Source organism: Anas acuta, chromosome 5 (assembly GCF_963932015.1).
Source record: "Anas acuta chromosome 5, bAnaAcu1.1, whole genome shotgun sequence".
NCBI classification, from domain to species: Eukaryota; Metazoa; Chordata; class Aves; order Anseriformes; family Anatidae; genus Anas; species Anas acuta.
The window spans coordinates 21,743,847-21,759,812 of record NC_088983.1 but is presented as its reverse complement, the minus strand read 5'-3'; the positions used below and the strand labels follow the sequence as shown (position 1 = coordinate 21,759,812).

General features: G+C 39.6%; 1 protein-coding gene across 27 annotated transcripts in view; it reads left to right on the top strand.

Moving 5' to 3' along the window:
* NRXN3 (neurexin 3) overlaps window positions 1–5,104 on the top strand; it is a 970,936-nt gene extending 965,832 nt beyond the window's left edge. For 14 of the 27 annotated variants that reach the window (XM_068683054.1, XM_068683048.1, XM_068683053.1 and 11 more), the window contains one exon: window positions 1,482–5,104. In XM_068683054.1, the coding sequence (XP_068539155.1) occupies window positions 1,482–2,407 (926 nt within the window). In that variant the 3' untranslated portion in view covers window positions 2,408–5,104. The remainder of the gene's footprint in view (window positions 1–1,481) is intronic. The other 13 variants (XM_068683067.1, XM_068683066.1, XM_068683068.1 and 10 more) reach the window with 3 other exon arrangements.
* The last annotated feature ends 10,862 nt before the right edge of the window (window positions 5,105–15,966 follow it).

Sequence of the window (15,966 nt, the reverse complement as noted above, 5' to 3'; positions counted from 1 at the left end):
ATAGTGAGTTGCACTCCTTCCAACAGATCTGGATGACTATTCATGGTGTCAGATAAAATCTTCAGTTTATATTTAGATCAACTAGCTTAAGTGGCTAACCAAATAAAAATGAGCAAGGGAAAATTTATACACAAACTTTCAAAAGCAATATGGCATGCCCAAAAATGTGTCAGCAGCCTGTATGCTAGCAGAAGACTATATTATCTGAACTCGGTGAATTAAAGGAATTAATTAAGCCTCCACATTGGACTATAACACTGGAGTGTTAATTACTCATAGGCTGAAAAGCAGAAACACAGTCATATTAGAATGTATTGACAAATCAAAACTACTACACTAGGAGTAGCACCGTTGCAGCACAGCAACCAAATCTTAGAAATGACACCTCGGTTTTCTTGCTTCAGCTGTACTCTGTTAAGGTATAGAAGTTGTAGCTGTAGCTTTCTTGTACTTTGGTAGTACACTATAAGCCTGCCTCATTTTTAGTCCCCTGTAGGCACTTAGCCACCATGCTAGGAAAAAGTAGCACTGATCACAGCTATCTGTGGATCAAGAAGTAACAGCAGCTGTGAGGTAACTTCTGCAATGCAGGTACTAAGTACTAATTTGGGTCTTCAGAGAGTTAGATCCTTAATCGCAATTACGTCTATCTTAATTTCTAAACAAATCATACTAAAAGAATATCAAGAAGAAGAGAATGTCAAAATGAAATGGCATTAGCAGCCCAAGAAGATGACAGGCAAGGGACATGTCTAACATAGAACAGAATGATAAAGAAAGATTAAAAAGAAATGAACCATCCTAGAGCAGAGCTCTGTACCTTCATGGACCCCAGTAAGTACTTGGTTCTTATTCCATCCCTCACTTTCATGAACCTTCACACAATTTAAAAAACAGAAAAAAATCGAAGAAATGGATGAATGAGAAAGGCCTTGTGGAAAGGCTTTAGAAACTGCTACAGAAGGAAAGCAGGCTTGAATAGCAGAGAAGAAATAACAGTGTTGTCTTCAATGAAAAGAATCGGCGGGGAAAAACTGAAAAGATGAGCGGTAAAATCCCTCTGAGAGAATATTGCTGTATAGAAATCTGAAATGGTTCATATTAACAGTCTTGTAACCAATTGCCTATGAAAGATCACTGCCAAAAATTTGTGCCCACAGAGTCACTTGAGAGTATCTTCAAAAGCAAAAAATTGGGTCCCCCCAAAATTCAGAGCAGTTTGCTATATGAACCTAGCATAGGCTAAAAGAGAAAGGAAGTGGAACATGCAGTTTATCAATGTCAGACGCAGGATGGGAAGGAAGAATAAAAGGATCCCCCAGAAAATTATGTTCGTAGTGTAGCTGGGCAGCAAGTCTAATCCCTGACACTTTTTTGTAATGCCCAAATCCTCATACTGCCCTTGAGTTAAGTGAATTGAAAATGGTGCATTGTATCAGTAAAATGTACTAATCTTCTCTTTTTTCTCTTTTCCATCCCAGGAGGTGAATTAGTTGTCCCTCTACTTGTAGAAGACCCTTTAGATATCCCTCCTATTGCTACTCGTGCACCTTTCATTACACTTCCCCCTACCTTTCGCCCCCTCCTCACCATTATTGAGACCACCAAAGATTCCCTGTCCATGACCTCTGAGGCGGGGTTACCTTGCTTGTCGGACCAAGGCAGCGATGGTTGTGATGATGATGGCTTGGTGATATCTGGGTATGGCTCAGGGGAAACCTTTGACTCTAACCTACCCCCTACTGATGATGAAGATTTTTACACCACCTTCTCCTTGGTAACAGATAAGAGTCTTTCCACTTCAATCTTCGAAGGTGGCTACAAAGCACACGCACCCAAGTGGGAATCCAAGGACTTTAGACCTAACAAAGTCTCCGAAACTGGTAGGACTACTACCACGTCTTTGTCCCCTGAGCTGATCCGCTCCACAGCTTCGTCCTCGACTGGGATGGTGCCCAAATTGCCAGCCGGCAAAATGAATAACCGTGAGCTCAAACCCCAGCCTGACATAGTCTTGCTTCCGTTGCCCACTGCCTATGAGCTAGACAGCACAAAGCTGAAGAGCCCGCTAATCACTTCCCCCATGTTCCGTAATGTGCCCACAGCAAACCCCACGGAGCCGGGAATCAGACGGGTTCCGGGGGCCTCAGAGGTGGTCCGCGAGTCGAGCAGCACAACGGGGATGGTCGTCGGCATTGTGGCTGCTGCTGCCCTCTGCATCCTCATCCTCCTGTATGCCATGTACAAGTACAGGAACAGGGACGAGGGGTCCTATCAGGTGGACGAGACGCGGAACTACATCAGCAACTCAGCCCAGAGCAACGGCACGCTCGTGAAGGAGAAGCAGCAGAGTTCAAAGAGCGGCCACAAGAAACAGAAAAATAAGGACAAAGAGTATTATGTGTAAAAAAGAATACTTATTTATATATAAATATATAAATACTTAATGAGATTTAACTGAAATATCAGAACCATTTCAGCGAACGAGATTGGGAGATATCGTTTGTGGGAAAAAGTATTGGGAAAAAAAAATTCAGCAGTGACTGTTAATGTCTCAGTCATCACTTGGAGTCAGCAAACTCTGCCCTAATGTATTATAAAGCACACTTAGCGTTCTGGAGATGGCGCATACAGCTCTGCCCTGTTAGTGAACTCGGACGTCTCCAAATCTCCTCCTCCGCTGAACTTTCTGCAAAGTTAGAAGACTTCATGGCTTACTTGTTTCATATCTCCAAGTGAGTCTTTAACAATGTTCGTGATCCCTGACTGTATCAATAATTTTTCAGTTTACTTATTAAAAAAAAAAAAAAAAAAGGAAGGAAAAAGAAAAAAAAATGCAAACATTATTAAACAACAAAAAATATTGAACAAACTGATCTGGCCGTGTCCAGCATACATATAATTTTTCGAGATTGGAGGAGGGGAATAAATGATTTTGGAGATTGTTGGATTTTGGTTTGGTTTGGTTTCTTGGGTTGCTTTTTTTTTTTTTTTTTGCTTTTTTTTTTTTTATTTGGTTTACTTCTGGGTGTGGGAGGAAAGGGTGAAGAGGACTATTTGGGAGGGGGGAGGGAGCATGAACCAGGACACGAGTTGAGAAGAAATCTCGGAGAAAAAAAAATCCATAATAAATAAAAAGAGACTATTGCCATATATGAACTCAAAAGCTACCCATGGTGTTTACTCTGCATATCTGGTTATGTTGTCTCTAGAATCCGTCGTCTTGCAGTAAGTTGCTAACAACGCAGTGAAGTGTGTGATGGGTGGTGATGAAGAAAATTGTCATGGAAAGCTGGTTCCCTTGGATCTGGCTCCAGTATTTGCAATTGAACTGAAGAATAGATGTTTTTGGGTCTGTTCTGATCAGAATCATTGGCTTTATTTGGGAATATCATTTAGTATGCATTAGCACAGCCAAACTATGGTTGAAAGGATTTGAAGATTCAAAAAAAGAATGCTTAAAAATGGTTAGCCATTCTCAGCTGAGTATACCATGCAAAAATAAAGGAGCCTTCGTCCAGGTTCTGGTTCTGTGACTGATTGCAGTGCATGCAAAAACAATAATAAATCAGTTTAATAAAGATATCAGAAAGACACCACTGGAGTTCAACTTGTGACAAGACACATAAAATGTCAGAAAAGCTAAACACTTGTAAAAGAATGCAAAAATGCATAGTGTTTTTTTTGACATGAAACTGTTTTTCATATGTAATATTTTAATTTTGTAGCTTGACATTTCAGATCATCTCTGTCTTTCCATTTGCCCTGTTCTCCCTTTTCCTTCTCTTTTATATAAAAGAAAATAAAGCTGCTGTGACACACAAAATAATACAGAAAAAGGAATTTAATAATATAATATATATATATACACACAGATATATTTATCATGGTATGTTTGATGGGACGACTGGAACAGAAGTTCTGTTATGGTCTTAACGTGGAATGAAAATGTTCTTGAAGAACAAAGTAAAAAGAAACAGACAACAGAAGCAAACAAAATGTGAAGAGAGTGTGTGTTTTAGCTTTGTCACAGTTATCTGTGTCAAAAAAAAAATCTGAAATTTTGTTTACATATTTTACTACTATTTTTTTTGCAAGTATAATTTCTATATGGATACCCTGAAGGTGTATATACTGTTTTATGGTTAAATTGGGAACATCTTTTGTTTTTATTTACGTGTTTTAACTTGGTTGGTTGGTTTCCACATTTTCCCAGTTACTGTGAAAAGGATTATCTTACTGTACAGAACAATAGCCAGGTGGTTTGATGGCTATGCTTATCATGTGCAAAAAAAGCAAATGAGGGAGAGAGAGACAGAGAGGAGAACAACAAAAGCCAAGATGGATTGAGAACTCTGGAATATCAGAAATGTACACTTTTTCTGTATACAGATGAAAACTAATCAGCTGTTTAGGTTTAGAAATCTACTCTTGCTGGTGTTTATAAGTCGCATGAATATTTGACTTTGAAGAAGTGTCATCAAATACACACACGCACATGGGAACTTAAATTAAAAAAGAAAAACAGCCTTCTCAAACATTTAGAGAAGATGCTTTCATGTTAACGAATATTTTCAGTGTGTGTATGTGTGCGTGTGTGTGGTGCGTGTGCGTGAGAGGTTGAGCTTTTTTTTCCTTTTTTATTTTTTATACTAAAAAGAAAAAAAAAAAGACAGGTTTTAAAAAGGTATGAAAGCACGATTTTAGATGACTTAACTGGCTGAAACTATATAAAGTTGATTATATCTTGATGTCTGTAAAAGATTGCTGTTCTTGGAGTCTTGGAGTCTTGTGAAATGATTTCCTGCTTTCTTTCTTCCTTTCCTTTTTGCTTTACTTTTTAAGTTATGGGGAAAAAAATTACACTTTCCTTTTTTTGTGTAAGTTTCTATTGGACAGTTTTTGGGAACATGTGCATTTCTGTATGTGGGCTTCTACCATATCCCTGTTGCTTTATGGACAACCGTAAGAATTTTTATTTGAGTTATTGTGATGTTATTGCTTTTTTTTTGCCCTTCTTTTTCCTCTTCCTTTTTGATTCTTTTTCTTTTCTTATTTGCATTTTGTTTAAAGATATGCTTAGCAATAAAATGTTCTTCCCAAACCCCTGGATGTTGCTGAGTTTTTATTTCCTAAAGGCTTAAGGGAAGTTCCAACTCTTTAAAGGTGAAAAGTAGTCTGTGAAACAAATATCCCACAGGAGTGTCTAAACACTAGATTACCAAATCATGTTCATGTTTGCTCTCCTTTTATTCTATGAATCTTAATTCTTTCCTTTGCAGTGACATAAATTCAACTTGACAGTGGGCCCTACCTCATACCACACCCAACTCCTTGCCTCCCAAGACCACCTCAGTGTGTAAAATAATAGTACTCTGGAAGGTGGGTTGTTGTGACTGCAGACAAAAGACAGAACTGTAGTTGAAAATAAAATCATCATCATCATCATCAAACTTTGCTCAGCATTTGAAGGCAAAACACAGCCATTTTACCTTCAAGAAGAAGCTGTAGATCTAGATCTTTAGGGCAAAAATGATCTGCTGTCCCACAGAACAGTGCAAGGTATTTGAGGGATAGGAGTTTGGACCTAGCCCATCCTCAGTATATCCCTTTTGGCTAGCTATTTTGCTTACATTGTTGCATGAGTGAGAATGCACATGTGTATGTAAATGTGGGATTTTCTTGTCATTTAGCTGCTTTCAGTTCTTTTGTGAATTATGTTCTAAGGCCTTATAGATCCCTCACAAGGCTCTAAACCACAGGTTCTGGTCTCAACTCCTTTCCACACTTTTCCTTCTCCTAAAATCATGACAGTCTGGAGTGATGACTGGTACCTAATATTCCCAGTAGTGGAACAGTCAGCTGGCATGTGGAACATCGAGGTCTGAACTTAATGGTCTCTTTCTCATCATGCAGAAATTTCACTTATCACCAAGCAGTGGGTATTCTGAGAAAAGGATTTATTTTTTCTCAGTGCTTTTCTTGAAACTTCATATCATTATGAAATGTTATTTGAAGCAAGAAAATTCAGCCTGAAATGCCCTAACCCTGTGGCTATAGCCGCTCTTTTTTATCTTCTCTGTCATATAATGGCCATTTTATTACTTCGGCTAAATGAAAGTGTCAAAAAGGAGTCTTCATTGTTGTCTAAATGCTTATGCTTATTGCATGGTTTTAGATGAACACAGAATCACAGAATTGTTGAGACTGAAAAAGACCTCTGGAGTTCATCTGCTCCAGACTCCACCTTCCCAAAGCATGGTCAGCTACAGACAGTTGCCCAGGGCTATGTCCAACTATGTTTTAAATACCACCACAGACTCCACAGCGTCTCTGGGTAACCTGTTCCAGTGTCTGACTACCCTCATGGAAAACAATTTTTTTGTTCTGTTCAGATCAAATACATTTTGATTTGTGCCTGTTGCCTCCTATCCTTTTGCTGGGCGTCACAGAGAAGATCCTGTCTCTGTCTTCTTTCCAACTTCACATCTGCTATTTATTGATAAAGATCCCCTCCCTGAACCTTCTCTTCTCTGGGCTGAACAGTCCTGGCTATATCAGCGTCTTCTCATAAAACAGTTGCTCCAGTTCCTTACCATCTTTGTGACCCTGTGCTGGACTTCCTCTGGTATCTGAAAAATCCATAGCAGACTCAGAAACCTTACTATGATCCCTGACCTAGGGATATAGCTCTTTTCAAGGACCAAAGCTCAGCAGTTGCTTCTCTTCCTGGCATTTTTCTACAGGTAAAACAGCATCCCACCTACTATATCAAACACAGTGGGGAGGGAACATGCAGGATCACAAAGTCCTGTTGAGTGCTGTGTGAAAACATACCAATAGTATGTGCTACTGTTCCTATTCTATAAGATAGTCCCTAGCTGCCAAGGCTGGCATTGCTCCATAGAAGAAGTACTTATACAGAACAAATCACCACCTTTTCCTCCACACATGCAAGCCTTGACATAGAGAAGGAAAACAAGATTTGCCTTCCAGCTCTCAGCATCACTCAGATTCCTGGGGTGACCAGAAGCACTCACAAGAAAAGAAAAACTATTGCCTGCTGCTCAGCTCCCTGGAAGGGGTCTGAGAGCACATTTGCCCTGGTTGCAATAAATTATTGCAAAAAAATAAATTATTGCATCATAAATGCAGGAGTTTGGGGTGGGAGGTCTCGTCTGACTGAGTTTTACTCCCTCATTGGTGAAAGTTTTCCAGAAGCAACATTTGTTGGGTTATTTAAGAAACAAAACCTGCTACCTAATTTGGTGGAACACTGCATTAGATGAAGCAAACTACCTCAGTCTGGTTTCTCCTCAGATCATGCACATTGCACAGCGCAGTACGTTCTCTCGGTCTCCAAAAGTTCCCTATAATCTCCATTCCCTAGAGAACCTGTTCACATTGTCTTTCTCTGACCAGAAAATACAGTGCCATTCAAAGTAAAATTTTGGTAAACATTTTAGTCTGCGGGGCTTCAATGTTTATAAACTGGTCACGTGGATTGCATGAGGCAGGACCAGAGCATGCATATGCAAGACATGTTGGACTGCATATAGCTGAAAAAGGGCTTAAAGGTATTAAAAAGTGGCTAATTCTTACAGAAAACAATGAAAATCAACTACATAAATACCTTTAAAAACTGATGCTATTTCGCTCTAATAGTCAAATAATGTTAATCAACTAGTGTTAATTGCTTGTGCTTTTCCTGTGCCAAGTAGTGTAGGCAAGTGGTGGAGAAGAGTCCTCTGAGTCTGCTTTTCATATGGCTTACAGAACTCACCTGCTTTCGAAGTGGGAGTCAAATTCAAAGGTTGCTCAGCTCTGCTCTAAATTACCTGGAGAGAAAATCATTTCAACATGCTAGGGTAGAGCTACATGACCATGTTGTTTCCTTAAATTCATTTGAATCAGACAATAGATAAATAAATTTGCACAATTCCAAGCCTTGTATAAAACCAACAGAAGCACAAACCTGTATTCCTTGCTACTCATTCAACTTCAGCAATGGATTGGTAGTTTTCATCTACCACTCCATGCATCTCTTTCATCCATCTGTTCACAGAAGATAAACAAGGAGCAACTTCCACGTGGAGCTGGTGAAATCCCAAGTAAGTAGCTGGGAAAAACTTAGGCATGTTTGGTTTTTTTTTTTTTTTTTTTTTTTTTTTTAATGGCTTGTAAGCCAGGCACTATGCCTAACAGCTTTGGCTGGAGCACAACAAAAATTACACTCACTGGAAAATATTTTTAATAAAATATTTATATATTTAACAATGCTGTCAAAGACTTTGGAACAGTATAAAAAATTCACTTGGCTTTCAAGAGTAGTTACATAAAGTGTTAAAAAATACTGAACCACAATATGTGACCGAATCACAACATGAACACAAACGTGGAAAAGGTAGAAATGAAGGTTCTGAAAATCATCAGTAATGATATCCAAATATTTCCTCAGTTCAGATGGTTCTTCACAGTTCTCAATCTTACAGCTTGGTGCAATAATTTAGCCAGTATAACCATGTGGTGGTAAGAGCAAGTCTTCAGTAGAGTGACAGAAAGGTAAATGGGAAGATCTTTTACAGAGTGGCCAGGAACCCCATTATGAAGAACAGTTTCTAAGGGCTATTTGTAAGAGCAAGTGAGAAGGGAAACATACACGCATGCAGCATGCCGCCAGGCACCTACTAAAGCAGCAGGTGAAAATGGGATTTTGATTTCCAAAGCCAAGAATGCAAAAGCTGAGAAAAGCTGAGAAGTGCCAGCACTATCAGTGTTTATGTAACCCAAATCAAGCCATCTTGTCCATCTGCATTATAGAGCTTACTTGCATCACTGTTTTCTCCCTCAGAATCCCAACCACACCCAGACATAAAGATCAGGACTCTGCTAGTAGGTCTATTTGGTCTCTAAGTATTTGATCCCTGCCATTTCTGCTGCATTGTATAATGCTTGATGATTTATTCATTCTTGCCTGTTTCCTGAGTCACAAACGTTAATTTACATCCACCGTTCCCTGGTGAGTAGATGCTAGTATCTCCTCTGTGCAAGGATGGAAACTAAGACAAAGAGACTTGCCTGTGGTTATATTGAAAATCCATGGTTGTAACAAGATTAGCTCTCAAAGCTTCTGGACTCCCCCTCTCTTTACTCATTCCTCCAAAGTACACTGTGGTGCTGCCAGAGGTAGAATACATCCAGTCCTCACATTAACCTACAGCTTCTCTAAATCAAGACCTGGCTGTCAGTTTTCAAAGACTTAGAGCAAGTAACAGAAGTACAGGAGCTTCTAAAAAGAGAATAAAACCCTTCTAAACTAAGAAAGAACCATTTTAAAATGCAAAATGTTGGTTTGCCAACTGCTTACTAAAAATGCCTCCTATTTTTATACATACTGGTAAAACCATATGCACATGCATTCAGTTGAATACCCAAAGCAAGTTCTATTATGCCTGTATTCTTTACCAGCTGCAAATTCCTGCAGAAAATCACTGCCTCAATCTGTAATATTTTGCTATAAACAAGATTTTATACCAATTACGATAACATCAATGACAACACAATTTTATTACATCTAATTATAGGAGCTAAGACTAAATGCCATACTACAGCCCTTCAACTCCTGGGTCAGTAGGAGTTGAGGTTATTATTATCTTTCCCAGTCTGCACTGAAATGCATAGTGTTGCCAAGATTTTAGCTAATGAAGATCTTGTTATCTGGATAAATTGGGTTATAGCTATTACAAATAGTCAGAACCTAATGTTACTTCCTTTGAAGCTGATGGCAAAGCTTCCCCCATTTCATAATCCTCTGAAAATTCTGCTTTTAAAATGCTATGGACTTTTTTTCTTTACCCTAGTGTTCACTAATTTTTTAAAAATATTAGCTACATTATGATCACGAAGAAAAATTGTGATGTTAAGCATTGTAAAGGCTTACTTGGTAACAAGGGAAATTTTGGAGGTCAATTTCTACTCCCTCAAAGCCCTGCTAACGCTGAGTGTTTAGTAAACTGCCAAAAGCCTAGGATTCTCCATTCACCTGAGATTTCTGGCACCTCAACAGGACTTATTTTTAGTGACCATAATGTCAAGATTTCTTCTAAAGAATGGGACCTGTAAATGGATTTTAAATTCTTATTTTTCATAGCTGGTAGCACTTTGTTTTATTAGTTTCTCATGAAACTATTGCTATTTTTCTCAAACAATGGAACAAAATAAACTGCATATCTGTCATCTCTGGGTAAAAGCAAGCCCAGTCCATCAACTGGGCCATTGCACTAAACACATGGGGCTGTTGCACTTAATGTACAACACAGGGTGAATACACCAGGCATAATACTTTACTATTTAGCACTGTGACATACTGCAGCTTGAGCACTTCTTACTACTGAACTGAAGAAATGCTTTGCCACTGCGTTCAGAGAGCACTGGAGAAGCACTTTAATGAATCTCTGCAGTGCAATGGCTGCAGAACAAGCTCACCACCAAAAAAAAAAAAAAAAAAAAAAAGAAATGTGAATAAAACATATCTACAAAGAAAAAGTAACTTTAAAGACAATCATCAACATTTAGTTGAGAAAAAAGCTTTTTTTTTTTTTTTTTTTGAAAAAAAAGTGAAAAGCTTTAAACAGGACCAGTTGGACTCTCCAACCCTTTTGTAAGTGTCTTTCAGTCCCTTTTCCTGTCATTCATCATGATATTATCTTCTGAATGATTCTTTTATTTCAGAAATATTGCACTTCAGCTGTCCCTTTCAGGTTTTACCATGGCAATTCCATGCCTAGATTTCCTCACATAAATTAAAAGATCCATAATTTCCATCACTAATTTCCCAATCAATAGTATGACCTAATGTATCCCATGTGCTAAGGGTCATTTAACACAGTACTGCCTCTGCAGTTACATCTCACAGCTTTGTTTAAGTTAAAAGTCTTACAAGTCCTTTCCAAACAATATGAAATAGAACTAGAGATGCTTGTTCCAAAGACACAATATAGAGCAAAGACTGAAAGTGAAACATGGATGCAAAATGTTTGTTTTGCCCCACTTAAAGAAATTCCCAGCTAGGTTAATATTTTTGATGTCATGTTCAGCACTGTCATTTGTGTAACTGTGAGGTCAACTCAAATCCCAGTTCCAAGTCTTGAAGCACTCAAAACCAAATGCATAACTAGATTCTTCAAAACAAATCAATTTGAATTATTTTTAATAACATTTATAAGGTAACATTCATGCTAAAGAGTCATAACGCACCTCAAACTATAGGCTAGTAAGAGAATGTTAGTAACTGAGTTTTCTCAATGATCAATTTAAAAAAAAAAAAAAGGAAGAAAAAACATACTATGCAACAAGACTCATACTCCAGCCCATACTGTCCATTTGTCGGGGTCATCACTGGGCTTTTACTTACATGTTGAGCAACTGTAAGCTGAGTTAAAGTCTGAAACCTAATAGTCGTTCAAACTCCTAGCCAAGAAAGATTTCACAAGCTAACTAACCAATAAACAAATTTTATGGAGCAATCTTATTCTTTATTTAGGAGATTTCTGAACTATAAATAGTAGTCCCAGTTTTATTTCTGTCTCACTGTTTAGGCCAGAAGAGCATCAGTGCTAGACCAGCAGCATCAGGTGTTATGTTTCTATACTGACGTACAGTATCCCAGGTGCTACAGGGCTGAAGTGTCTTTAGGCACCAGGACTGAAATAGTAGAGGGGAAAATACTGGGTTGAAGACTGTAAGAAAGAAAAAGGAAACATCAGACTGCCTTGCAAGTGGCTCCGCCTTGAATAGCAGGTGGGCTGCAGTACATCAGTGATCCCCTTTAACTGAATCTTTGGTTGAGAGGTGCAAATATGATGTAGCAATACAACCTGAAAGCATACTACCCACTTCTGGATGTAGGATACTCTCAATCTTTCAAAAGCGTCATTCAGACTTCAGTCAGGGCAACAAATTAAATAAGTTTCAGCACTTCATTGCCTCTGCAATTCTGATCCTTAGCCTTTTGTCTGCAATGCAGACAACAATGAAGACAATGCAGCAACCAGGAGACAATAGCCACAAAAACATTCATCTCAGAGGCTTTTTAAACACAGAGATGTGGAAATACATCCTCCCACAAAGCACAGGCTCACATATATGGCTACTTAAAAAAACAAAAATAAATAGTCTTATCCCTAGTGAGACATTATTGAAGCAGAGGGCATGGCACTAGGGAAGCATCAGCCCAAGCATTACGCTATGGTTTGATTTTTTCTTTTGTCTTGGCCCTTCTGGTAACAATAAAAATTCAAATTAAAAGGACCTTATTAGTGAAGCAAGGCGCTGGCAGACTGTGCCAATGAAGTGCACATCAGGGCTGGGGAGGAGGAGGGAAGAGTATGAAACCCTCAAACACACAGAGTAAACATATATATATGAGTTTTATGCTAAGAACATTTCTGCTTCTGTGCAGTTATCTCTCACTGCCAGAATAGCCCTAAGGATTAAGATGGTTTATTGGGATCAAATGCCTTGGAGATTTATTATAGTGCTGACTGTTTACTCATTCGCATTAAAATACAGAACTACGCTTAGATCCCTGTATGTGCATCTCTCAATCACAAATTCTTTTCCATTCCCTAAATGGGTTAGCCTGGATTCCCAGCCTATCCTATTTTCCATATCCAAGATAAATCTCCAAAGACATCTTGCTATGGCTTTGCAGCCTTTAAAGCATTGTCAGCACTTGCTGCCAGTGATTAGCACCAAACTTTTGCTATAGGGTTGTTTAACAGGGATGGATAGTGACAAATGGGTTAGAAACTGAATGATCTCATGATTAAAGTAGTTGAGGGTTGGGAGGGAAGGAAATCTGGTGTCTTATCCTAGAACATACTTTTCTGAAGAAATGTCAACCATTCCCTTAGAGGTATGAAATATTTTAGGTTATTTATATCTTTGAGTTGTCTGATGTATATAAACATCAGACAACTCAAAGGGGGGGGGGAGCTGGAATCCACCTCCCCTCCAAAGAAAAAAATAATTTCAAGCCAACCTCTTGCTGTCAGCAGTTAAAGTTTCCTTTAAAATGAGATGAGGTTCAGCCATGTTTGCTGGCCTCAGTGTCACAACCCCTATTACGCTCTTCCTGTCTATATGCTTGTGTGAGCCTGACAGGATCCCCCACAACTAAATACCCTACAGAGCACAGTCTGATACTCATGATTTGAACTCAGATGAATCAACATTGTTTTGTCCTGTCCTGTCCTGTCGATGGACACCACTGAAAAGAGCCTGGCTAGGTCTTCTTTGCACCCTCCCTGCAGGTATTTGTACAGATTGATGAGATCCCTCCTGAGCCTTCTCTTCTCCAGGCTAAACAGTCCCAGCTCTCTCAGCTTTTCCTCATTGGACAGGTGCTCCATGTCTCTGCTGTACTGAGGAGCACAGACCTGGACACAGCACTCCAGACAAAAAAAAAAAAAAAAAAAAAAAACAGACTTCATCAGTCTACTAAAACCTAAGCTAATCATTGCAGGGTCTGCCCTGGTGCTTCAGTTTCTTGCCTATAAATTGGAGATTTGTGTTGAAATTAACTTAATAACCCTCAAGAATCTCAGCTACGTATGCATAAGTTAAGCAGAAAGAGATTGTCAGGAATGGGGAGAGAGCTGGGAGAAGGAAGAGAGGGACGGAGCACTAGGGCCTGTGGAGGAGGCAGCAGATTTTGGGCTGTGGATCCCTAGAACAGCTTGTCCTGGTCTGAATCCAAGGGTCCCACAGGGAACCTGCATATTGCAGGAGGATGCATATTGCAAGATATATAAACTAGTCAGCATCAACATCTCCAGAGCAGGACTTATCTCTGTTTAATGTAACCCTGTGATGTTTGGAATGAGCAGGCCGTCCACACCTACATGCTACGTACATGCAAGTCTGGGGTCCAGGTTAGTAACAAAATCCAGTCTGAATGTGCTTCAGGTGCTAGAAAAACACAAGGTGTTCCATCTTACCAGTTTTCCACCTTATCAAATACAACCTAAGACGAAATGAGGTCCTGGTCCTGGTACCGTGGGGCCCACAGTAGACTTAAGAAGAGGTTTAAATACAGGACTTTCGACATCTTCCAAAGTAAAGCAAGTTTGGTGTGAAGTTTTTTCTGAACAATGCCTGATGATTTGCTGCAGGAAAAACAGAGGTCTTCCAAGTGAAGTACCTGAGGTGATCAGGGAAACACAATGTAATTCGTAAAAGCAGAATTTAGTCAAGGCACCAAGTTAAATAGTTCTGCAGTTAACAAATGTGTATTCAGAATTTTAGTAGATGTTTTTGTCTGAATCTCAAGTCTCAGAGCTCAGCCAGAGACAATGCATTTAACAATGTAAGAGGGAGGTAGTCAAGATTTTTTATTTTTACTTTTTTTCATTTTTGTTTTCAAGTATAGACACTGGTGAAAGGATGAGGGAAATCAGGGCTAATGGGATAAATTTTTTGCGACCAAGTGTTGATTGCATCTAACTGTGTCAGAGCTGCTCAGCCTGTCAGGCTATCAGTATGCATCTAATTTAAATAATATGTCTCTCTTGCACCACATAGAGCGAGCTGAGACCAGACACTGGCCATGCAGCTGGCCATGCAGCTGAGCTGTGGACATGTGCAGGGGCACACATACACAAAGTCACTCATACACATGGCCATAAGCCACAGCAATGTACAGGGAGCACAGCTACACACATGGACACACAGACACACATGGACACACAGACACAGCCTTCTCACCCACTCCAAGCCTGTACTTCCACCCCTGCAAGCCTAGCAACACCACTTAGCAACAGAGACCTCCACTGCCCAATTTGGTGGTGGTGTCACAGGCACACACACACACACTTGGAGGTGCTAATTTGCATCAGAAGATATTACTGTCTGGTCCAATTAAGAACGACGTTTTATCTAATGGTTTATTTGTTAAAATAGGAGAGCAGGAAAGAAGAGGAGAGAAGAGCTGCTTGTTTTCCAGGGTGGGTGTGTGGTAGGGGAGAGGCACACAGGGCTAAGAGTGGGATCATTGCTGAACTGTGACTAGCTATAATGAAAAGGAAGCGGAAGAGTAAGTGTAGCAGAACCACATTAAAATGCATGACAATAGTCAAGTGAAATTGCACTGAGGTGGTGATGGATTAATATAATTTTAATTTTTTTTCCTCTTCTTTAAGTGAATTTAATGTCACTGAATGGTATCAGAGTAATGACCCTGGAACCAGGACTCCTTTGGTTATTAGTGTGAGCACAGCAGTGCAGGCTGCATTGACTCCCACCTCCCTCTCCCACTTGCCCCCACCCCACCCCCTGGACCCCACAAGGAGGTGACCATAATCTTTAATTTCCACCACCCACATAGTCCTCATAGACTATGCTGGGGCTCCTAGCGACACAAACAGCAAAAGCTTGTAACTCTTATGTTTGTGACACTGGGCAGCAGCGAGCTGGGTTTCACAAGATCACGTACCCCAGCCAGCCAAAGGCTTTTGAAGACTTTCCCAGACCTATTCCTTTAGCATGGAATTTGTCAGTTTTCTTTGAGAGACTACTTTGATGAATAAACATTTTTCAGGAGGATAGCAGCTCTGCAAAAGTATTCCCCAGCAGCTGCATGCAAGACTGTCTGATTTGATTATGCCTAACAACCCCACAGAAAGAGCAGTCTTTTCTAATATCTTTTGAAGAAGCTGGACCCAGGTGCTCAAGTCTTGTTTTCTGCTTTAGAGGTAAACATCTCAAATCTCAGTCAAAAGTGCAATTTGCTGAACAATTTAGTCATATGCGTAACTATGCTGTCATTATCCTCTTATTGCACTTATAATCAAAGGATCGTAAGCCCTTACAAAAAAAACTGTTGTCACTGAGGTACATAAACTATATTTTTCTAACCAAGAAACCTTCATGTTTCCCATGAAACTCACAAAACAGAAATCTGGCTGA